This window comes from Peromyscus eremicus, chromosome 4 (genome assembly GCF_949786415.1).
Source record: "Peromyscus eremicus chromosome 4, PerEre_H2_v1, whole genome shotgun sequence".
Classification (NCBI taxonomy): Eukaryota; Metazoa; Chordata; class Mammalia; order Rodentia; family Cricetidae; genus Peromyscus; species Peromyscus eremicus.
Genome location: NC_081419.1, coordinates 46,917,519 through 46,942,357, shown reverse-complemented (window position 1 = coordinate 46,942,357; position 24,839 = coordinate 46,917,519). Strand labels below are relative to the sequence as shown.

General features: G+C 34.2%; 1 protein-coding gene and 1 long non-coding RNA gene across 3 annotated transcripts in view; both read right to left on the bottom strand.

The window, feature by feature from the left end:
* Positions 1-17,385, bottom strand: part of LOC131908106 (uncharacterized) — a 29,504-nt gene extending 12,119 nt beyond the window's left edge. Inside the window, exons 1-10 of one of the 2 annotated variants that reach the window (XM_059259172.1) lie at positions 17,293-17,385; positions 16,215-16,288; positions 14,711-14,807; positions 13,765-13,835; positions 12,258-12,354; positions 9,253-9,314; positions 6,139-6,220; positions 3,621-3,694; positions 2,130-2,223; positions 1,189-1,265 (exon numbers count right to left, since the gene is read on the bottom strand). In XM_059259172.1, coding sequence (XP_059115155.1) covers positions 1,189-1,265; positions 2,130-2,223; positions 3,621-3,694; positions 6,139-6,220; positions 9,253-9,314; positions 12,258-12,354; positions 13,765-13,835; positions 14,711-14,807; positions 16,215-16,288; positions 17,293-17,317 — 753 coding nt within the window. In that variant the 5' untranslated portion in view covers positions 17,318-17,385. The remainder of the gene's footprint in view (positions 1-1,188; positions 1,266-2,129; positions 2,224-3,620; positions 3,695-6,138; positions 6,221-9,252; positions 9,315-12,257; positions 12,355-13,764; positions 13,836-14,710; positions 14,808-16,214; positions 16,289-17,292) is intronic. The other variant, XM_059259173.1, reaches the window with a different exon arrangement.
* A 2,247-nt stretch (positions 17,386-19,632) lies between these two features.
* LOC131908105 (uncharacterized) lies at positions 19,633-23,648 on the bottom strand. Its single transcript, XR_009378547.1, has 3 exons — positions 23,551-23,648; positions 21,974-22,047; positions 19,633-19,731 (listed from the first exon to the last, which is right to left on the bottom strand). It is a non-coding gene; the product is annotated as an uncharacterized LOC131908105 (long non-coding RNA).
* Positions 23,649-24,839: the final 1,191 nt, after the last annotated feature.

The following is a 24,839-nucleotide window of genomic DNA, read 5'->3' as shown; positions in this document are numbered from 1 at the left end:
CACGGTAATTGAGACAGTCTGCACTAGACCTGTATAACCACAAGCCAGGTAAAATCCCAACATGGAGTGGAACAGGTGGTCAACACAAAGTCCCACCCCTGGCTAAGGAGCTATTGGCAATTGATAGCTCTTAGAAGAGAGAGAGTAAGTTGTTTTTAAGGGTATGATCTCTGTTAGGTCAACCATGCTCTGGGGGAAGACCATACATTCAATAGCATATGGGCAGCACCAACTTTATTAGTTGTGTTTAAAAAAAAAGAGGACACAAAGTTGGTGGATAGTGAGGGGGCTTGTCTTGGGATGGGGGGAATATGGTCAAAATACGTTGTACCAAATTCTCAAGGGACTAATAAAAATATTTGCCAAATGAATGAATAACATAGAGGTAAATCAAACTGAAATGGGGTTCATTTAAAAACAAGGAGTGAGCGTAAGAATACGTGTGCAGTGCTTGAAACATGCCAGTCACCCCCTTTTACATTCATGTCTACCTTACAAGTATCATATTGACTATGACAACATTTATCCATGCCCTGCCACTAGGTTAGTCCACAGTGAAAGAACTGAAGGATGGACAGATGTGCTCCACTGTCCTCTCTACCCTCTCTATGTCTACACTCTGTTTCATTGCTGTGGTAGACAGAGTCTCAGTTCCTGGAGCACAGCTGACTGTCACACACAGCACTTAACTCTGCCTACAGGATCCCACCTGTACAGTCACTGACTGGAACCACAAACTCCTTCAGTGTTCTGAAAAACTTGAACTGTGTTTACGACTTCTAAGTGTTTGCATCTTACTAGCTTTGCCTTCCTATTGCTGTGTCACGGACACTCATCTTAGTTGGTCTGTGCTTAGTACGTATCACATAGTTAGGTGCAAGCAGTGATCTAAAGTTGCAACACTTAAAATATGTTTATGCACGTGGAAAACACGGGCAATCTTCAGGAAGTTATTTGCAACAGGAGGAGAGATTAAAATTTTCTCTGAATTCGTTCAGGCTTTAAGAATATTTTTAAAACCACAATGAGCTAAAATATTTTAAAAATTAAATACAAAATTGTGACTATATACATCTGTGACACTGTCATATGACATGTACTTTTATTTCCCTGAGTAACATTGTCAAACAACAACAGTAAAAACTCATGCAATATTAAATGACAACCTGCAACTCGACGTTTACATACCAGCGACCCCAGTCTTTCTCTGCTCTCATGTCTTATTTGCTCTTCTGTTGATGTCATGACTCCTCTGTCTGGTTTTGCTGATAAATGCACACATTTAATTAAAGTATAATTTTATTACATTGTAGATGAAATGAAAAAACATAAATATTAATTCAGATGTTTAAACATATTAAAATGAAAACTGAAATTTTATACTACTAATGAATGGACTCAAATTGCCCTTAATCTTTAGATGAAGATTTAATTCCATAGAGGATGGTTTTGATTACATAGTTATGTAATACATGTATGTGTGTCTGTATGTATCACTTGGATAGGTACTAGTTTGGTTCAGGTTATTTTACCCTGACCTATAAAATACGATCTTGAGAAACAAACCATTGCTATACATCAATATTTATTTACACAGGAGTTGCCGGCTAGGTTTCTAGTTACCCTATAAAAATCGAACAGGATTATGCATTGAAGTACTATCATGTTCAATGTCTTCCTAACAGTGAAGGGGAAAAGAGGAATGCAAATCAGCTCCTCTGCTTACTTGATGTGATTAAATATGCAATCATTTCCTCTCTTATATTTCCAGTACTTTGCATTTCATTTTCTAAGGAGTTCCATCATTTTCCTCTATACAAACCTTTTATGATTTCTTGATATTTCTTCTACTCATCAACATTCTAATCATTCATTTCCCTGGTTTCCTGTAGTTTATTATGCCTACTACTTCTCAGATATTACAATACCCTATAATCTATTGAGTAATTCCACTGCTTAATACCACACTCAATTTCAACTTTTGCAGAAACTGGGTTAGACATCAATCCTATTAGCATTTAACTTCCTACATGAGAAATGGGTAAAACCTTTGTTTAGTAGAATATATTCATCCTCCTGATTTACTTGACTGTTTCTTCCAAGGGCTACATATCAATTTTAGATCTTACCTTTCATTTCTGTGGCTGACTTATTTTTTCTTCTTTGATCTGTAGTCACAGGTAAATGAATCACATTCTTCTGTGGAAGAAGCTCAGAGACAATCTGTTAACACAGTACAAAGAAGAGCTGAACAAAATATGCTTCTCTTTTCTAGTATCAGAATACCTCATTCAAAAGGACTGAGACTGAAATCCAAGGTAGAGTGCATTGAATGCATGTCATTTGAGTAGAGAACTGCGGGCGTGTTTTCTAAATCAAATCTAACTTTTGTATTGATATGATATGGCAACTGAAAATGAAAACCACGCCTCTGAAGCATTTTAAGAGAAATAAGAATAGCTGTCAAGGAAATGATAAGTATGCTTAACATTATTTATTAAAATTTTAACATGAAGTTTGTAATATACTCACAGAAATAATACTTTTAATTTACAAAAATGAATGCCAAAGTTCATTTGTTGCTTTTTAAAATTACAATCACCACTCCATATATGAAATTTTTATTTATAACTAAGCATCTATAAAATGAATACAGGCAGTTAAGGAAGCATAATTCTGGAGAATCAGGGAGATGTACTATTGTTGTAACCATGTAAACTAGCAAAAGAAAAGGTGTCTCACTCTATGGACTTATGGTAAAATAATTTCATTATCTTGGTGCTATAATAAAAATGATCAGTAAAATATATAGTATCATATAAAATATCTAAACTAAATAAAAATCAGTAGTTCCCCAATTTCATAGGTGGAGAATCTGATTTAAACAAATAAAATATGGAATGGACATTTCAACATGGTCTCTGTTCACACACAGACTTTTCTGGGCCAATCTACAAAGCCTGTTCTATGTATTTAACAGATATTTGACACATGCAGGCAAATCCCAAAGGAGCCCTTTGTGTTTAGAATCATCTGAATGTACTTTCATACATCTAACATAATCAGTAAAATGCCATCTACTTAATAAGAATGGTGAATAAACTGAGCTTATTAAACAAAACAGATGTAAGTGGTCAACCAGGAAAGTATTTTAGAGTACAAAACTATTATTCTTCTCTCAAAATGAGGAAGATTCTGCAACTCACAAATTGAAACAAACTTTGACTAGAACAAATGATGAAAGCATCAACTAATTAGAATCATCTCAATGACAGATACTGCTTTGAAGGAAGAAGAAGATAGGTAGAAAGTAAGAGGTTGACTTAAGTGCTTACTCATGAGATGCATGTTGATCTCAATTAGCTAGTACATTGGTGAGTTTGTACCTGATAATTATCAGAAGATATTTGGAAACAAGATGAAGACAATATTCAGTTTTGAATACATGGAGACATTCAGAGTATTCTAAGAAATATGAGGTGGAAAACTATTTAAAATTAAAGTCAAAATTATGACCAGCTAGTCTATATGATAGCCTCACATGTAATTTTGTTGGCCTGTGTTCTCTTGTTGAACAAAACACTATCAAGTGAGTAGCATCAATTTAAATATTTACATACCAGTGACAGAACACCCCCATGGATATCATATCTTCTTTGTTCTTCTTCTGTTAATATTACCTCTTTGCATAGATCTGTTGGTAAATTCATATATTTATGTAACATTAACTATGAAGCAATGTCAGTTCAAAGTTTATATAGAAACAAATGGAATGTTTAAACAGTAATAATAAATGTTGGATTTTTGTTTACACAAGTAATGCTTTCAAGGGCACTTAATCTTTAGAAAAAGATTTAATATTTTATGAAACACTTGTAACCAAACAAAACTTCTATCCCTTGGATAGAAACTAGATTCTGTGAGTTTCAGATAATTTAATAATTTTTAAAGATTAGTCCATAAATTTACAAACTCAACATAAATGACTAAGCTCAGATACAAAGTTTTTTTTTTTTTTGGTTTTTCGAGACAGGGTTTCTCTATGTAGCTTTGCGCCTTTCCTGGGACTCACTTGGTAGTCCAGGCTGGCCTCGAACTCACAGAGATCCGCCTGGCTCTGCCTCCCGAGTGCTGGGATTAAAGGCGTGCGCCACCACCGCCCGGCCAGATACAAAGTTTTAAAACACCATTGAAATATTCAAATTCATAGTGCACTATTCTCAGTATCATAAAAGCATGTGAATAAAGTTCATTTTCAATATCACAGTATATATTCTTGACATTTGAAATATTAATAGAAACTCATATTTATCCTTCTGTGAAAGTTATTGTCCACATTACTGCATTCCTGACACCCTTGTTATGCCTGTTAAAGACAAGTCAGCTTTGGGTTATCTTCATTGATCAGCTATGCATTTCTAGAAAAATAGGCATTTCTGCTTTGGAGATCCTTTATAACATTCAGTTTTCCTGCTGTTCATTATTACTTTAAATGCAAATAAATTCACAAGTATAAAAACAAGAAAGGTAGTAAAAACAGATGGAGAGAAGAATTAGTTTACATGAGTTAGTGAGAAAGAGTCATCACCTTCTTGGAAATCTTAGAAAAAAGAGAGATATGACAGTGAAAAGGTAGAGTTCAGTCAAGTTCTGATTGTTAACACTTGATAAACGGTTTTTAGCAACTTAGTTATCAAATTTTTACATGTATTGTAGTCACATATGCACTAGATGTAAATCGATATAATGCAGTTCAAGAAAGACTGTTAGAGGCCGGGCGGTGGTGGCGCACGCCTTTAATCCCAGCACTCGGGAGGCAGAGGCAGGTGGATCTCTGTGAGTTCGAGGCCAGCCTGGTCTCCAAAGTGAGTTGCAGGAAAGGCGCAAAGCTACACAGAGAAACCCTGTCTCAAAAAACAAAACAAAACAAAAACAAAAACAAAAAACAACAAAAAAACACACAAAAAAAGAAAGACTGTTAGTAGAATACCTGTAAATAACAGAGGATAATTTCATTTAGATGAACGTTCCAATTAATGATGCATGTTTGACGTAGGGAATATCTCCAGACTACTCATGACTCAAAAATGCCAATGTTCATTCAGTATAAAGTGAACTGTTAATAAATGAATATACAAACCTAAAATGTTGGTGACTACACTCTGCTCATTACGTGAAAAAGCAGTCAAAATGCAGCTGGAAATAAATTAAATTCACTGATATAATAAAGATCACTGAACTTGGTGGTGCATTTCACTGACACAATCCAGGAGTCTAATTTCAATGCCCACCTTCGGAAGTACTAGGAATTTAGGATAGACAAAGAGGCCAGCTAAGAATATGAGTCATTTATAAAACACAAGTGCTGCATGGAAAGGCTTTGTTTATAATGCTCAAACACAAAGAATAGCAATGGGGGAGGAGGAAGGGCAAACCAGGAGAATAAGAGGAAAGTTCAGGAAACGAGAAAGCATACATGCAGCAGAAGGGGGTCTCAGGTGGAGGGGAAGGTCAGAGGTGATTCTATAGGCAAGTGATTTGGATTTGTGTCTTAGAGTCTCGTCTACAGCAAGTATTTTATAATAGTTAACCACACAGAGAAAGAATGATTTTTAGCAAGAAAGGATCACATATTCAAGATTATTTCACAATATATTTCATGTTAAATTCTTATATAAAGTCATATGAACTGTAGCAATGGACCAAATTCTGTGGCATTACAGCCACAAAAGTAAATAAGAAACTAAATAGAATAAATGTTGAATGAAGAGAACACTGTCATAGCTGGAGACCTTGATGAAACACATGAACCTATGGAAGACATTGCACATTCAAGCCTTTGACTTCTTTAAGTTTCGGGTATTTTGTGGACTCCACCATTCTCTCATCATTCATTGCCAGGTCATTTGTACACTTCCTTATGTCCAACTGCCATGAAGATAATGTAGCACCTTGAGTACATTTAACAATGCAGCTGCATTAATGTTGAAACTGGATCAAGTATGAAGCTCACCACCAGTTTTCTCTTTTAAATTACTGTATAAAAGTTGGGTCAGTATCTTTGTCTGCTTGCATGCATATTCACTTTGACTTAAACCCACATTCTGTCTAAGGCTATTCAGTGAACATGGCTCATACCTTCCATTTCACCATTTGTCATATTCTCACTTCTTTGTTCTATAGACACAGCTAAATGAAATACGTCTTCCTTCTCCAACTGCTAGAATGAAGATAAAATTTGAGCTGCACAAAATCAGCTGTTAACTTATAAGAGTTCATATTTTCTCATTTTAAAAGCAACAAGACTAGAAAACACACAGAGCATTTATAGGATTCCATGCTATTTGAAGAATGATCCTAATGTTGTGTCTTCATATGACCACTGATGTGGAAGGCCTTCAGAAGTATTTTCAATGAAAGAATAGTAGGCATAATGGATACATCAACATGTAAAGGCACATTTAGGATTATGTTAGTGTTTTAAAAATAAAGAAAACACAGCATGTACACAGAAAAACCCTTCCACCTATGAAATGAATCCAAAGTGCATTTGCATGTTTTTTTAATCAACATCACACACATCTTAAACTCCAGTCTTTCGCAAACTGACTCTCAAAGTTACATAGAAAGTGAACAGACTATTCTACCACAAGTATAGAGTCCTGACAATCTAATATTTCTATAAAAACCAAGAAGCGTGTGTCTCACTTCTTATAGTGATCATAGAATAGAATCACCACCTTTGTGTTAAGTACACATATACTAAAAATAAATTATGTAAGGTCATATTAAAGCTAATGATGGACATTTAAAGTAAATTTATTCTCCATTTTACAGATACCAAAACTGAGGGTGATGGGGTGGGATAGAATGGAGACTTCAACATGTCTTTGTCTCTCTCTCTCTACACTCTCAATTCTATCTCTGTGTATGTGTAACTATGTACTTGTATGTATGCGTGTGGGTGCTCATGTGTGAATGAGCATACTTGCATGAATGTGTTCCTGCTTGTGAAAGTCCAGGCTAACTTCAGGAGTCTACCCTGATTGCTCTCCACTTTATTTATACAGCAAGATTTCCACATTGAACCTGAAGTTTACCAACATCTACAGTCTGGCTAGCTAGCTTGCTCCTTTCTCCACCTTCCTAGCTATTGGATTACACGTGGACTTCTGTACCCACTTGCCATTTATGAGGGTAGTGAGAACCTGAACAATGGTCTTCACACTTCTTTGGCAACCACATTAGCTACTGACCCATAAACTGATCCCTTATTAATTAACCAGACACTTTAAAAACACTATTCATCATCTGTTCTGCTCTGCATATTTAATGAATTAATTCAATACTATGCAAAAACCCAACAACATGTTTGTGTTTATTAATCATCTGTAGTGTTTTCTTACATCTTCTTTTTTAACACTTAGACTTTTAGATTATGATAATGGAAATTAAATGGATCCTATTAAATGAAATAAATGGAAGATGTCAAAAAGAAAAAATTTGTTGCAAATCCAAAGACTACATTTGGTTCCCCAGAGGAAGTAAAGAACATTAGCAAATGTTATACGTAGAAAACATTTCTTATATTGTACTTGGTGTAATGAGTATAAACCACTTAAGCTTTCAGTACCCAATGTTTTGAAGGTAGTGAAGGATATGGGGAAAGGAAAATGTTTAATTTCCTCTCGTATTTACTATGTGGAGAATGGTATATCAATTGCTTAATACAGATAAAAACCTTTTAAAGATTTTAATATTTAGTAGTAATGATTTTGATAAGAATATAGTTAGAATGAATTAATTGGTGCACGCCTTTAATCCCAGCACTCAGGAGGCAGAGGCAGGCGGATCTCTGTGAGTTCGAGGCCAGCCTGGTCTACAGAGTGAGTTCCAGGACAGGTTCCAAAGCTACACAGAGAAACCCTATCTTGAAAACCAAAAAAAAAAAGATAGAATGAATTCATAAAGATCATGGAAATTTTATGAGTGTATTTACATAATAACTTACAAGTACAAGAAATTATACACATCTAAATCCTAACTAAAAGAGAACTCCAAAAGTGTAGAGCAAGGCTTGGAAATGAGGAAAGCATACAAAAATTAATTGGAAATCTGGTGTATGTGTGCCAGGCACTCACTGAACATCTCTTTGTCTGTACCTTATAAATTTAAACATGACTATGAGGACATTTGTTCCATTGTTTCTGGTCATTCTGCAATGGGAAGACCCCTATGATGAATGGATGCATTCTATTATACTCCATCCAATGCGTTATCCTCTTACTCACTGACTTGACTGACTTGTTCTCAACTCTTAGGGTACAGTTAAATATCACACAGGACAATTTAACTATAGAATCCCATACATTCTCCACTGGTGCTACCTACAAACATCACTCTTGTTCTTCATGTAAGCATCTCTTGCTTTATTCATATAAATCATGTACTATAACCATAAATGCTTGCATCTTCCTTAACTTTGCTACTCTGTCACTGTGTCATAAGCCTTTATCAGGGTTATAATATATAAATATTATATATTAAAGATATTTCATATAATATTAATTTATTCAAAATTCAAATATTTAAAACATCACCAAGATTATGCCAAACTTAGCTATGATATTGCTCTAACAAATGAGTATTAAAAGTTCATATACATGAAACCCACATAGATATATGAATTAATATGAGTCATCTAAGACTAATATATGTTAATATAGGAAAGTGCATGGTAGTTTGAGCAATATTTGCTAGTTTACACACTTTAAATAAAGAAAAGCTAAGAAAGTGTTTTCATGTGTAACACATATGTGACCCACACTGAGAGTACTTATTCTCAAAATGAACTTTCAGTAGGCAGTAGACATCATCTAGAGATCAGAAGGAAGGATTCAGACTTAAGGTTGGAATTATCAACTGGTAATCGAAAACCCCAAACGTTGATCCACCTTTTAGTGCCAATTCAACTGGAGGCTGTCACATACATCTTTTTCAAATTTACAAGTTTCATAACTTTACAAAAATATTGGCTTTTGAATGAAAGATGAAGTTTATTTCTGCATTTTATGCACATCTTAAAATAATATAACAAACATGATGAACTAACATTTTAGGGAAAATATTAAATTATGGCCATTTGCTCTATAGGATAATCTAAAGCATTATTTGTTTACCTAAGCTACCTTGTTAAACAAATAGTATTGAATGACAATTGTCAATCTAATATTGACATAGCATGGACTTAACTCTTTCACTGTGGCAATGCCTTGATTGCTCTTCTTCTGAAGTCACTTCTTTGTCTGGTTTTGCTGAAAAAAATGCAGATTTAAGTAAATAAAACATAATTACATGGTGTATATATATACATACACATACATATATATAGAGAGAAATGTTTAAAATTATTTAAAGTAAATTTGTATACTTACTTTCTTAACTAATGATTTTCTTTACCCTTAGTATTTATGTGTGAGCATGTACACATACATATACATTTGTATGCTTGTGTATGAGTTGAGAAGACACTGATTTGTTATAGGTTAAAGGCATAAAATATTTTGAGGTTTCAGTTTCAAATTTATCAATTCAACATCAGTGATCAAACCATATAGACAACATACAAATACCAATGATGTCTTCAAATTCACCATGCTCACTGTTCCCAACTTCATTAAAGAAATATGAGAACAATGTTCTCTTTCAACATCAAAACTATTGGTATTTTTTGCTCATTGTGTGAACACATATATTGTTGAAAATTTATTCATTTTCCTCTATCTCTGTTGAGACTCAACCCATCTTTACTAACGAGCCAAGAGAACTTCTGGTTCTCACTCGCAAGTCAGCCTAGATGCCTCAGCAAGTCCCATGTCCCAGGGAGAGAATCTTTCTCAAGAAATGTGGTGGTTGGCTCTGAAGAACACAACTTGAGAATGACCTAAGCCTCCACTTGTACATAGTCACATATGCACAAGCATATACACATATGTGCATGTACATGAACAAATACAGACAGTTGAATGAAAAATAAAATAAAATGATCTTCATGTAGTTACTGGGGATTTTGTATCAGCTACATATTGACTAATTGCAACATTTACTACAACATAATTCTGTGACTCTGGAAATAAGCATTGTAATAGTATACTGTGTAGATAATATTGTCCTACATTGCTTTCATGTACCATGCTAGTCCTTGTAGAGCTTTTACAAAAAAAAACCTAACCAAGACATACATCCCTATCCTAGTAAGAGCTGCTGTTTTTATGTCAGTGGTAATGTCACCCAAACACATAGGATCTTTGTTGCGGAATATCTGTACACTGTGTGAAAATGTATTGCTGTTATTACTGTAATAAAAAGCTGAATGGCCAGTAGCAAGGCAGGAGGTGTAGGCGGGATTTCCAGGGAGAGAGAGAAAGGAGGAATCTAGGCATGCAGAAGCCAGGAGACATGGAGAAGAAGCAGGAGGTATAAGATGGAAGAGAGGTAACATGGTAGAACGTAGATTAATATAAATGGATTAATTTAAGTTAGAGGTAACATGATAGAATGTAGATTAATATAAATGGATTAATTTAAGTTATAAGAGCTAGTTGGGAACAAGACTAAGCTATAGGCTGAGCTTTTGATAATTAATAAGTCTCTGTCATTATTTGGGAGCTGGCTGGCAAAACAGAAAAAGACTCATTACATATGATACCCAATGTCTGGCCAAGTATATTCACATAAGGACTGAGAAAGCTAAAAAAAAAAGTTCTGAACAACCAGCTTCTTGAGGCAGCTTCTTGGTGACCCCAGTCTCTGGTAGGCTTGGCATACAGAGATGCAGCTCTTTTAAGAAGCCCTGTTATGTAGCTGAGCACTTGAGCAGCCAGCACATGGCACTAAAAAGCAACAATTATTCTCAAATATTTTACATTGGTATGGATTTTTATATGTTGATACAAATTTAAAGTCATTTTTGTTATAATGTATATATGTTTATACTCCTGTTTATGATATTGTATCTATGCAGATCATTCCTTCCATTTTCTAGATATGTCCTTCTTTCTGTCCATTTACTACTAGATGTATAATTATGCTGCATTTTCTTTATCCCTGACTCAGACACTGTATAAGAATTATGCAATTTGAATTTAAACAAGTGATAGCACAGAGTTAATGAGCAAATTCCAAAAGGGAACTTGCTATCATTCATCTCTTTGGAATTGTCTGGCTGTCTAGAAACATGCCCAGAACCAAAGCAGTATTCAATCTCTCTTTGGTTCAATTATGTCTCAAACCATGATCAAATGTACTGTTGCATGGAACTTTTGATATCTGATCCCCAGTACAATGTATAGTTAACAAGAATCCTCTTGATAAACCACGGGAAATCCAGAATCCCAGACCGACCTAATCTCAATGTCAAGTCTGTCATGAGACCCAACAGGTGAGCCATTCAAATTGAGAATTTATACTTGATAGGAGATCTCCTTCTAAATTATATTACCCCAATTCTTTTTCAAGTCTGGTTCTTTTCCTCATCCAAATGTTCACAAAATTAAAACCACAGAAAAATAAAATACTACCAGTGGGATTTTGAGCTGGCCAGAATGCACTTGAAAAGCTCACAGCCCTCTCGGTGCTTCGGTTATCTCCGTTTCTATGACTTGGGTTTCTGTGATACTACTCTGGGCAGTGACCCACTATTGGATATTAATTTCTATGCAGGTGTTAAATGGCAACTGTGTTCAATCTGATGAAACTCAAGAACAAGTAGGCATGATGCTTAATGGCGTCCCAGAAATAATGCAGTGAAATGTGTGGTTTTGCTGTTAGTGCTTGGTTACATATTAGAAGGTTACACTGTGGTTCCTACATATATAGTATTCTATATTTCACTTCCTGGAGAATTTCGGTGTTTTGCACACTCCTCTCTGCACACCTTTGCTGGCTTGTGTTTACTCCCTGTACTTAGTAACCATCGAACATTCCTTCCCCTGCCTTCTCTGCACTTTCTTCATCATGTTCCTCAGACAACTCAATACTTTGTAATCTCTTTAGAAATTCAGCTGCTGTAGTGGCATGTTAGATTTCAACATTCACAGAAAGTAGATGGTACATCATTCTTATTACCCTGTAGCTTCCTGTATGAGAAATAGGTCAGTATCTTTGTCTACCAGAATAACTTGTCCCATCTGAATCACCTAAATATTACTTATGTGAATATTCCTTCCAAAGGCTGCACATAAAAATGTAGATCTTACCTTTAGTTTCTGCATTTGCCATGTTTTCTAGTATTTGTTCTGCAGGCACAGAAAAATGAACCACATCTTCCATATACATAGCAGTCTCAGGGGTTGTCTGTTGAAATTAATATTTTAAAAAAAGACATATAATACCACATTCCAAATGCAGCCAGTTTCAAAAATTAGAGTACAAAGTATTGTAAGCCATGTCTTTTGCACTAAGCACCTTGTATGTTATCTAAATCAAATCTAGTTTCTCTTGCCATATGCCCACTGACAACACACAATACTCATAAGACCATCTGCAACATTTTAAGAGCAATAAGACTGACACCAAAATGCCAGGAGTAAATATAAATGATGATTATTTAGTAATACTTTCCAAATGAAATTTAATACTTGGGAGGCAGAGACAGGCAGATCTCTGAGTCTGAGGCCAGTCTGGTCTACAGAGCAAGTTTCAGGATAGCCAGGGCTACACAGAGAAATCTTGTGTCAGAAAAAATAAATAAAATGAAATTTAACTCACACAGACATCAAACCCTCTACCTATAAAAATAAATACCAAGTAAATTACAATCACCACCTGAAATGTATTAAAATCCCATTTGTAAGAGACCCACAAATGGATAGTTACAGTGAGGGAAGCAATCCAGTAAGCCAGTCTGATGATTAATAGGAACCTAGTATTAGCATAAAACTAGCAAAAATCATTTTATATGATTAGGGTAAATAGCATTGTCATTTTAATGCTAAAATGATAGAAAATAAACTATACATCATCATATTAAATCTGTAAGTTAAACTTCTTAACTTATCTTAGTTCCACTCAGTGGATAGATTAACTGAAGTTATTACACATCACATAGAATAAACACTTCAACATGGCATTGCTTCATGAAATAAAGTCTTAATACCCAAAGTCTGTTCTGTGTAGTCAACAAATATTTATTATTTAGTTTGCAAAACTCAACAATCTGCCTTTTGGTTCTTTCTTATATCTAGCCAAAAAATGTCTTTAATGAGGACAATGATAATTAAATGGATCCCATAAAACAAAATAAATATGTAGGTTGTCAACAAGGGAAATACTATGTAAAATAGAACTGAACATTCCAATATCAAGTAAAGTCCCAAATATTCTAACTCGAAAGTAACTCTTACTAGAACAGTTGATGTCATAGAGTATCACAGATTAGAACTGTCTCAGACATTGCTTTGAAGGAAGAGGGGGCTGTGTGAGAAGTTAACCTTTACTTCTCTGCTCATTCATGAGACTGTAGTTTGGTCTTAACTAATTGGAATGTTATGGAGTTGATACACCCGAAGGATCTAGTAATTCTCAGAAAGACACTAGGCAACAAAACTAAGTCTCTAAGAATACTCTAAGTATTATAAGATGGTAAAATGTTTTTTAAAAATAAATACAAAATTATGATTATTCCACACAGTGATATGCTATGTAACTGTATGTGCCTACACTATCTTGCTAAACAAAACAACACAGTATTATACATGTACATACCAGTGAATGACTATTTCCATGGCTGTCATGTTTTTGTTGTTCTGTTGATATCATTCCTTTGTCTGGAACTGCTAATGAATGCACGTATTTACATAGCATTAGTTATAATGTGGTGGTAGAAAACGTAAAAGTATTATATCAGAATAATTGGAAATGTTTAAACTTAGTTATAATAAATGGTGAATTTTTATGACTTTTAGAAAACCTAGTGTGGAGTTGTAAATTCTATATATTATATGATGCATGGAATCATGCAAGGTTTACATATGGTAAGTAATTTAACACTCACTTGTAATACATGGATATTATATGTGAAAGGCCTGTCTATAAATGCACAAAGAGAAAGAATAGCAGATGCATGAGAAGGAAGAAGACCGAAAGAACTGAGGAGGAGAAAGTGTAGCCAGGAGAGGAGGAGGAAAAGGAGGAGAAGGAAGAAAGGGTTGAACAGTTGGAACAGTAGTACAGTACTTAGGAAGTGATTTGATTTGATGGGCAAACAGTTTGGATTTATGGCTAATTCCCATCCATAGCACAAATTTTATAACTCATTACACACACACAAACCAACACACAATTATTTTTAAAGTGAGCATAAGTCATTAAAAAAAAATCTCATTACCCACCCCCACCCCTACATACACACTGCACATGCGTCTTCACTGGTTCCTTTTGGTCCCTTGATGGCTTTCCTGTCACTCTTTGCTCTGCCTCCTTTTCCCAGTACTCCTCAGACATTATGATACTTTCTGATATATTTTTATCTGTTTCTTTAGCAGTTCATTCAGTTACAATGTCTGCAGAAACTGTTTGTACGTGGCCTGTATGAAGCTTTAACTTGCTACGTGAGAAATAGCTAAGTATGTTTGACTAGGATAATAAACCAACCATTTTGATTTCCATAAATATTTGCCCTAAAGGGCTATGCATCAAATAAAGACTTTACCTTGCACTTCCACATTTGTGACATCTTCTGGTCCTTCATTTGTTGTCCCAGCTAAAGGAACCACATTGTCCTCCTGTGAAAAGGTCTCAGAGGTAGTCTGTTAAAATTAATATGAAAATAAGCTGCAAGATACCTTCTTTTCTTCTAAGAGTATCCGAATGCCTCATTTCAAAAGCAACCAGACTGAACCCTGAGGGCAGCATGTACTGAAAAGCATTGTCATGTAGGCTGAAACCTTCAGGTGCCGTCTAGTGTGAGCCTAACTGCTGAATGCACACGCCTCTCAAGGTGTGCACACGAAAGAAAAATCTGAAACATTTCCTAGGAATCACAATAACTGTCAAATATGCATCATCAAGTAGAGATGAATCAGGATGATTTGTTAACATTTTAATATGAGAATTTATATCAAATGCATAAGTGATACCTTTAACATGTAAAAATAAATGCCAAGTTTTGTTTTCTTTTTCAGATTAAAATCACTGCCACAATGTGTGAAACTTCTGTCTGCAACTAAGCAACTCACAAATACTTTAATTACATGAGAATTCCACAAACCAATATAAGTATTTACAGGCATCGAGTATTTTTACCATGAAAACTAGCAAAAAAAAAAAAAAAAAGTGTGTGTGTTTTACTTACTTGCTCAAGGTAAAGCACCATTTCTATCTTAAAATAATGATAATAATAATTAAAACATAGCAAGAAAGCTCATTGTTAAACCTCTGGTTACAATCTTATTCCCATGTCATAGACTGAGGAACTGATGAAAATGTGGTCACACACAATGGGAATCTCAGTGTGGCATGGTTTCATAGCGTAGTCTTTTCTTAACAAGTATAAGCCTGTGAGTATACCAAACGTTTACTATGCAAAAACCTAACAAGCTCTATGTATTTGGAGACATCTGCTGGTGCTTTCTTATATGAAATCAATAAATATATGCAGCAACAACGATAACAGATCAAATCAAACAAAAATAAAGTATTAATTATCAACAAAGAAAACACTTTGGAATATCAAACCCGACATTCAATTCCCAGAGAAAATAAAGCAATTTCTCGAAAGAAGCTATAATAAAAATGATCTCTTGTCAGAAAAACTAAGACAATAGGTACTGGCCAATTACAATCATTTCAATAATAGATACTGGTATGAATAAACTGCTAGATATGTGGCGACTAAGAGATTTTCTTACTGCTTACTCATAAGGATGTATTTTGATTTTTAACAAATTAGTATGTTATAGGGCTAAAACACATGAAGTTTCAAATAATTTTTACAAAGATATTGAGCAACAAAATCAAGATCATGATTACATAAGGACCCCTAAGAACATGTTAAGAATAATAAGATGGTAAAATATATTTTAAATAAAGTACATAATATGACCAACTATTGCTAATGACAGTTTGATATTGTAATTGTATTTGCCTGTCGAGTTATTAAGCAAGTTAAAACAAAACAATATTGAATGAGACCCATCCATGTAATATTTCCATACCCATGACTGTACACTTTGATTTTCCTCAGGCCTTGTTAGTTCTTCTGTTGATGGTACTTCATTGCCTGGTTCTTCTGACAAATGAATATATTTAATGAACCTTAGATACAATATAGTAATAAAGTGAAAGTATTATATAGAAATAAATTGAATGTTTAAACATAGCTATGATGATATTGAATTTTCATCTTTCCAATGAACAATTTTAAGGACTCTTGCAGCATGGCCCTTGAGCTCCAACATGGTCCCAGGTGGCTGATTAGACCCCAGGAAACTACACAGCCTTCAGTTGCAACAGGAGCCACAGACATCAACTAAGGCCCGATGGCCCACTAGCACCTGCCTAAATGGCGGGCTGCGGATGTCTTCCGACCAGCCCGGGCCTTACAGCAGTATTTCTGATATGAGGTTGAGAATATTGTACACTATGAATCTAAATACTTCAATGGTATTTTCCAGTTTTGTGTCTAGAGTTTGTTCACTCATGCTGAGTGGTTCATTTATGGGTGAATGCTTAAAATCACCGAGTTTTCTTTACCTCACACTATCTCATGTCTACCCAAGTGACATATTTAAGTTTGCCATGGTGAACCAGCTGGAAGAAACACTCTTTGTATATTTCCAATTGCTTGTGGTTTCCAGTAGGAATGAAAATGTATCTCCCCTCCGCTTCACCATGGGAAATTACTGCAGTCTTAAAGATGGGTCTGAATTCCACAGGTCAGCTGCATTACAAAACACGGGTGTGCCAATGATGCCCACTTTTCCAGTAAGTATTTGTAGCTTTGGAAAGGGTGCACACGTCAATCATTAAACAGTGGGAGTTGCACAACTGGTCAAGGATCTTCCTGGTGAACTGTCCTTGGGGAGCCATACAATTAGACTCATATTTTAACATTTTTGTCTCTAATATTTGTGTACATTTTGTAATTCGTATGCCAGTGCCAACAAGGACATTTGAATCATTGACAAATTATCTCCTCAGATTTTGAGTTGTAAAGATAAAAGAGTAAGAACATGGAAAACATTTCACATCTTTCACACACCTTCTTTTCAAAGTATTGATATTGCAAATTACCTGATTCGCTTGTACTTTCAAGCATGCTTACTACTGCTGTGTGTTCAAACGAACTTTCCCTTTGAATGATAGGCTGTATGGATGTTGAGAGAAGAAATGTCATGTATTTTTTTAATTTCATAAAACATGTAATTAATCATAAAACGTGCAATTAATCGTATTGACACTATGTAACATGTATTACCTTGAATTGAGGCAGATATTCCTTTGGAGAGCCTACAAATATGAAGAGGTACAAATTCAGCTATGCAAAAATTGACAAAATAACCAATTAACTGTGCAGTACTAATAGGGAAGGGAATCTATCCAAGTAGCTAACTTGGAAAATTGTGAACTATTTAGATTTTGGTCTTTGGAGATAATTGTTTGCCTCCTTTCATGTTTTTAGTTCATAATACCAAAAAAAAAAAGGAATAAAAGTTAAAAAAAATAAGGATAAGTTCTTAACTAAATTTTAAAAGTAGTATTTTTCAGATTTATATGAGTCTAGTGACCCTCACTTAAGAAAATGCAAACACAACACTTTGAATGATAAGTGGTAAAGAGAGGTATGATCTCTGGTCAAATATCAACCCCAGGCCCTCAGGAGTTACGGTTCCTGTGTATGCTGATGGTAATCATCAGGACACATACACTTACTGGAACATATCAGGAAAAGTCATTCTGTCATACTATAGCAATTTCGATTCATTTGTCCTATGACTCAACAAGAACAAAGAGATGATGAAAATTGCATTTTAAGAAATGTATGGTGCTTTATATCAACACCCTTTTCACCAACTGAAGTGATTGGAGACCTCCTCAGTACTGTGAAATATTTGTTTTTTGTTTTTGTTCATTTGTTTTCAAAATATACAAGGGGTACTGGTGTATATACGTTTTCTCACTGTATTATGGATCCTAGTATTTCTTTATCAACTCAGTTGAAAAGATAATGAAAGTATCATCTGAATATAAAGAATCCTTTTGATTATATAATAAATAAGATGTTTAAGAATTATGGAGAGAATTGAAATGATTCAGCTCTCCATAATTCTAGCATTCTATTCTGGTTGCACAAAACTATGCAGCTGCAGTGGCTGAGCTTTGAGGTTGAATATAATTTCAATGTAGCTATCTGAAAGAAGTTTGCTTGGGATTCCTCACCAAGAATTCCAAATTTAACCTCCATCTCCTGCTTTCTTTTATATAGAGAGTAATTCACTTTAAGCAAATTATCACTACAATATAGTCTTATTTTATTCATTTATTTACACACACACACACACACACACACACACACACACACACACACACATTCTGACCACAGTATTCATCCTTATTTAGCAATGCAAGTGTATTATACAACTAGAAATATAGATATACTGATAACAAAGTATTAGTATGCTGGTTCCAATAGGTGCCTAAAGTTTTATTATTTATTATTATTAATCTCTTTGCAACTTTCATGTTCCTTTCAAACTAGCCTAGAACCAAATCAATATTTATCCTTCCTTTGGTTCAGCTGTGTATCAAAGTAGTAAGCAGTGAGAATCTTTGATAACAAGAGTATTTTGTTTTACCCAAGGATAAATCTGGACACCTAAAGCCACTGAATCACATGGCCAGCACTATCACAGTCCCTGAGGGGAAATCAGAAAGTAAAGTTAGGCCAAAATCCTTCATATTCTGTCTCCACTGACTCACTTTCTCCACCACAGCTCAATTTTCCAGAGGATAATAGCATTTCCAGGGAGTGTCAAGAGGTGGGAAAGCAAGTATATAAACATATGAGCCCAATGGATATGATTTGCCTTCTTTATAAAAAAATAAATTATTTCTTTAATTTCTTTGAGAATTTCATACATTGTATTTTGATCGCATTCATTTCTCTTCTCTTAACTTTTTCTGGATCCACCCCTCCTCATTGGCTACCCAACTTTGTGTCTTTTTTTTTAAAAAGAAAAAAAAAAGAGCTTATCAAGACCAAATTGTGCCACCCAAATATTCTTGGGTGTGTGGCCACATATCACCTTCTAACTACAACACACTCCTTCCCTGACTCTGGTACTTCCTGAACTCAATAACTTTGTCCTCATTTAAATCCATGTCTGCTCTGTATTGCATTGTGATTGAATTCCCCTCAGATCCTACTGTGCCTTGTAATTTATTGAACAATTCAGCTGTTTTACTTACACATTCAGTTACAGTGTCTGCTGAAATTGTATTAGAAATCAATCTTACTACCATTTAAATTCTTTAACTCAATATATAAAAATAATTATACATCTACTTTCAAATATCGGTTCTCCTGATTTACGTAACTGTTATATCAGTGGGGATCTCATAAACATAGCTCACACCTTTCATCTCTCCACTTGTAATGTTTTTTCTTCTTTGATCTGCAGTCCCAGGTAAATGACTCACATCTCTCTTCTGTAGAAGACACTCAGACATAGGCTATGAAATTTAGCATAAAAATGAGCTGCACAAATGATCTATAAACTCATAAGAAATCAGAGTTTCTCATTTTAAAAGAAAAATGTAGAAATTAAGGAAGAATACATATGATTGCATGCCATTGGGAGAAATGTAGTATACATTATTTAAATAATTTCTAAGTTTTTACTTCATAGGCATGGAATAAAAAAAGAGAGCAGGCCTAGTATGTTATCATAACTGTTTTCAAAGAAAGAATAGTAGGCATCAAATACATGATAGCAAGGAAAGACACCATTAAGATTATTTATGCTAAGATTTCAAAATACAAACAATATTACACATATACAAAAATAAACAATACATCTTAACTATGAAAATAATTCTAAAATACATTTGTATCTCCCCCAATGAAATCACCAGAGCATACTTGTTATACTCAGGCTCTAATAAAGCCAGTCACAAATGAATACAGTGTAGAGAGCATTACATGTCCAGAGATCGAGATGCATCGGAACCTAGTAATATTGCCACAGCCACAAACAAAACAAAAGCAGTGTTTAGGTCCCACTTCTTATTCCAATAACAAAATAGTGTCATCATCTTAGGGTGTGCTTTGTAATGAACAAGAAAGGAGGGTGCTTGAGAGATGTGTCAGTAGTTAAGAGCTATTGTGTTTTTGCAGAGACTTTGGTTCAGTTCCTCACACCCTCATGATGATTTGCCGTTGTTCTTCACTCTAGTTCTGTACCATCTTCTTCTGGCCTTTGCAGCACCAGCCACACAAGCAGTGCACATACATACATGCAGGAAAAACACTCAAACACATAAATAAATCTGTTTTTTAAATGGGCCCATGAACTTGGGGCAATAAAATCCAACAAAATGTCTCATATTGATTCACATATCCTTATAGTCTGCATTTGCAGAAACCTTTTAATAGCTATAGATAAGAGCCTTATCTGGAATATAAAATTTTTGATGTGTATTATATAGTATTAGTAGGTAATAAAAGTAATATATTCACAGTCTAAACATTTTAAAACATATTCCAGAGAATGTCAAGCCTAGTTATCAAATAGCACCCAAGCACATAACTATTAAAATTTCTCTGCAAATGTAATCTGTATAGATGTGTAGATCAATATGAGGCATCTTGTTAAGACCATTATCAGATACAATAAGCGTAGTGTATATGTATAACTTTCATACCAATCTATGTCCTTTACATGGAAGTAAACCAGAAAGGTACCTTCATATGTGGAGAAAAATGCCCTCATGTTGAATGTGCATAAAAGGCAGTCTTAATAGTCTTAATAGACACATTGGTAAGTTGTTTGACCCTATTTTCTACATCTAACGGAAGAATAATGGAAGACATCTCAGACTAATGGAGGTCTGCTAGAAAGTTAGTGCAATATTAAAATTGGAACCGATGTTGATCAAAAAAACATAATTCTTGACCCACTATAAATTATAACCCTTTAACATCAACCCAATATGTCTATCATCACAAAGATCTTGCTCAAATTTCCAAATGTTTAATCATAGAACTTATGTCATTAACCCCTTAGCATGTTATAGGATTCATACATATGGTGGCACAGGTAATTTCAGAAAGATATGTGGCAAAAATATAAAAGAAGTTTATTTCTGAAATCATGAAGATTCCAGGAATTTTCAAACAATGATGAGCTTAAGTATTTGTAGGAAGGAGTCAGTGTGAAAGACTGGCTTTGGACAAATGATATCACAGAAGCTATGGATACCTACACAAATGCCTCCATGAGATCAAGAGTGCTTAAGATTCTAGCAGGGATGTGGAAGGAACTCTCAGTGCTCCACCCTTAGCTGAGGAGACAATGGTGGCTCCTGAGGGAGAAAGGGTTACTTTTCTTTGTGGTGGAGGCAGCCTATACCTCAGCAGGGGACTCCTTACATGTACATATGGCCAGAATTATTTGGACTTACTGGCCTATTAAAGAGCAAAAGACATGCAGCTGAAAGATGAGAGATATGCTAGGGCCAGGGAGGGATCTAGAGAAGGGGAAGGAATGAATATGATCAAAGTGTGCTGTATAAATGTGTGAAATCTTAAAAACTAGATAAGCCAAGGTTCAAAACAAAAAATAAATACTCAACTCTGATAAATTATCTTCTGGGGTAGTCTGGTCTGACAAAGTAATTTTATTTACTTTCATTAATTTGTTAAACAAAACAAAGCTGTGTAAAATAAGGACCTTAGATTTAAACAGTTACATACCATTGACTCTGAACATTCAGAGCTGTTATCCATTTTGTGCTCTTCAGTGGACGTCACTTCTATGCTTGATACTGCTGATAAATGAATGCATTTAAGTACAAGAAAATGAAGTGAAATTATATGTAAAATGAATATATATACATTAGAGATGCTTAAATTTATTCTCCCAATGAATGTTTCCACTTACTCTTGATTTTTAGTTGAAGATGTAACTCTTTTTAAAGACTTTAATTTTACTATTTATTTATGTGTTTGTCTGTATTCACATGCATGTCACAGAGTGTGAATGCCCACATAGGCCAACAATTGGTACCAGATATGCTAGATCTAGAGTTAAAATGGATTATGAGTGCTAGGTGCTAGGAACTGGGTACTAGGAATCAAATTATGGTTCACTGAAAAAGCAGCAAGTGCTGTTAATGACTGAGTCATGTTTCCAGCAAAGAAGATATAATTCTTTTGAAGATACTTGTAATCATGTATCTTAATCATGTGAAACACACACACACACACACACACACACACACACAACACACACACATGTTCTATAAAAGTAACTTTTACAAACATTAGTTTGCTACATGTTAAACAAACATAATGATCTCTGAAAGCCTCATCCACAACTTCATCAATTGAACACAAGTGAAAATATCCTGAGAGAAAAGTTTAGATTTTCATTGCAGTATTCAAGCTTAGTGCAAACAGATCTAAATCTCATAAAAGATATACACATTTGTACAGAAAAACACAAGGAGATGATGAAAATAAAACTTGAAATATATATTCATAAATTACATATTTATAAAGTGTACACACACACACACACACACACACACATATATATATATATTCTCGTGGTATACAATTTTCTTTTACCATTTGATACTTGTTTTATGAATCATGCTGAGCATTACTCTTTCTTATATAGCAATAGTATTTAGAATTGCATGCTCAGAACATCAAATAAATTAATATCACAAGAAGTAATATGCTGATTCCAATAATAAACAATTTTCACTATTTGTCTTTTTGGATTTTTTTCTGCTGCTTAGAAACATGCTCAGAATTCAAATTAATATTTACTTTCATTTAATATTTTTATATCTTAAACTATCATGCAAAAGGTCTTTGCATAAATCTTTTTATTTTTTTCATATATTGGTACTATATTTAAGATATTTCCCCATTTCTCCCCTCCCTACAATTCCTCCCATGTGCCTTATACTTGTTCTCAAATCCATAGCCTATTATTCTTTAATTGTAATTGTCAAATATAAATGATAGATATTCCCAAAGAATGTTTGTCTAACCAAAGTCCTCTTGATAACCCAAGGACAGATACAGAATACCACACTACTGAACTACAATTTCAACTCCAATGTGATACCCAAAAAGGTTTCAAGAAATTTGAGAAATCAGCTACTTCAGTGGCACACATAACTTCAATATTTGTAAAGACTGGATTAGATATTATTCTTATAACTATTTAACTTGATTAATGTTATAAGGTATGTATGTTGTGTTCAGATTTACATAAGTGATCCTTCAAATCTCTACACATAAAATGGTGGCCTTACCTTTCATTTCTATATTTGCTATATTTTCTTTTTCTTGTCCTGGAATCCCAGCAAAATGAACAACATCCTCCTTCAGTAGATGAGGCTCAGAGAGAACCTGTTAAAATTAAAAAATGAATTGCAGAAGAAAACCATACAACTTCTAAAATTGTCTGATTATCTCAAATCAGAAGCAGTGAGACTGGGAAATACGAGAAATCTCTACTTGACTTCACATCACTGTAACAGAGAATCTCATATATGTTATCTAAATCAAGTCTAACTTTTGCCTTTATACATCACTCACAAGGAAAGCCAAATCTGGAAGGCCATCAGAAGCATTGTCACAGAAAAGAAAGGAGTTGTCAAGGAAACATCACAAGTAAGTATACAAGCAATGTTATTTGCTAATTTTTATATAAAATTTATACTACAAAGCCTTCCAATATGAAAATAAATATCATAGTATCATGATATCATAAATATCATTTATTGTTGTTTCAAAGTGACAACAGGTCAAATGTGTGTTAAATTCTTATCTATTACAAGACAACTCACAAACAAAATACTTAACAGCTAGGGGGCATCCTATTAACCAAAACTGAAGACTCACTGGAATCTAATATTATTGCCATGAGAATTATAAAAACAGAATGTATATGTTGAGACATACATTTATGTTAAAGTAGCACATACTTAAAATAGCATGGCCATCTTAGTGTTATCATAAAAATGATGATAACAACAGTATGTCATATTGTTTCTATGGTAAAGGTCTAAATTAAATCTTAATCTTATTTTATAGATGGAGAAACTGAGGCTAACCTGAATAACATAGAATGAACTCTTCAACATGACCTTGCTATACAACACAACACAGCACAGCCTTTCTTTAATCAGAATTCAATATATGTTCAAAGTATTCAACAAATACATACTAAGTACTATGTAAAACCCAACAGACATTGCATATTTAGAGTAACTGTCTTTAGTTTCTTGTATCTACTCAATAAATGTTACTTGGTAATGATAAAAATAAAAAACGAATCTCACTACACAAGACAAACAGAACTTGCTGACAAGGAAAATACCTTAGGATATAAAACACAATATTCCACTCTCAGAAAAATGAAGAAATAGTTTAAAAGTTAAAAATCAAAATTAACTTTTACTAGACTAATTGATACAAGAGTATTAGATGTTGAAACAATTTATTGCTTTGAAGGAAATGGAGGACATAGGTGAAGTAGCAGGTATATTTTTCTGGTTACTCATCAGATAGTATTGTAAAGTTAGCTTTACAGTATTAC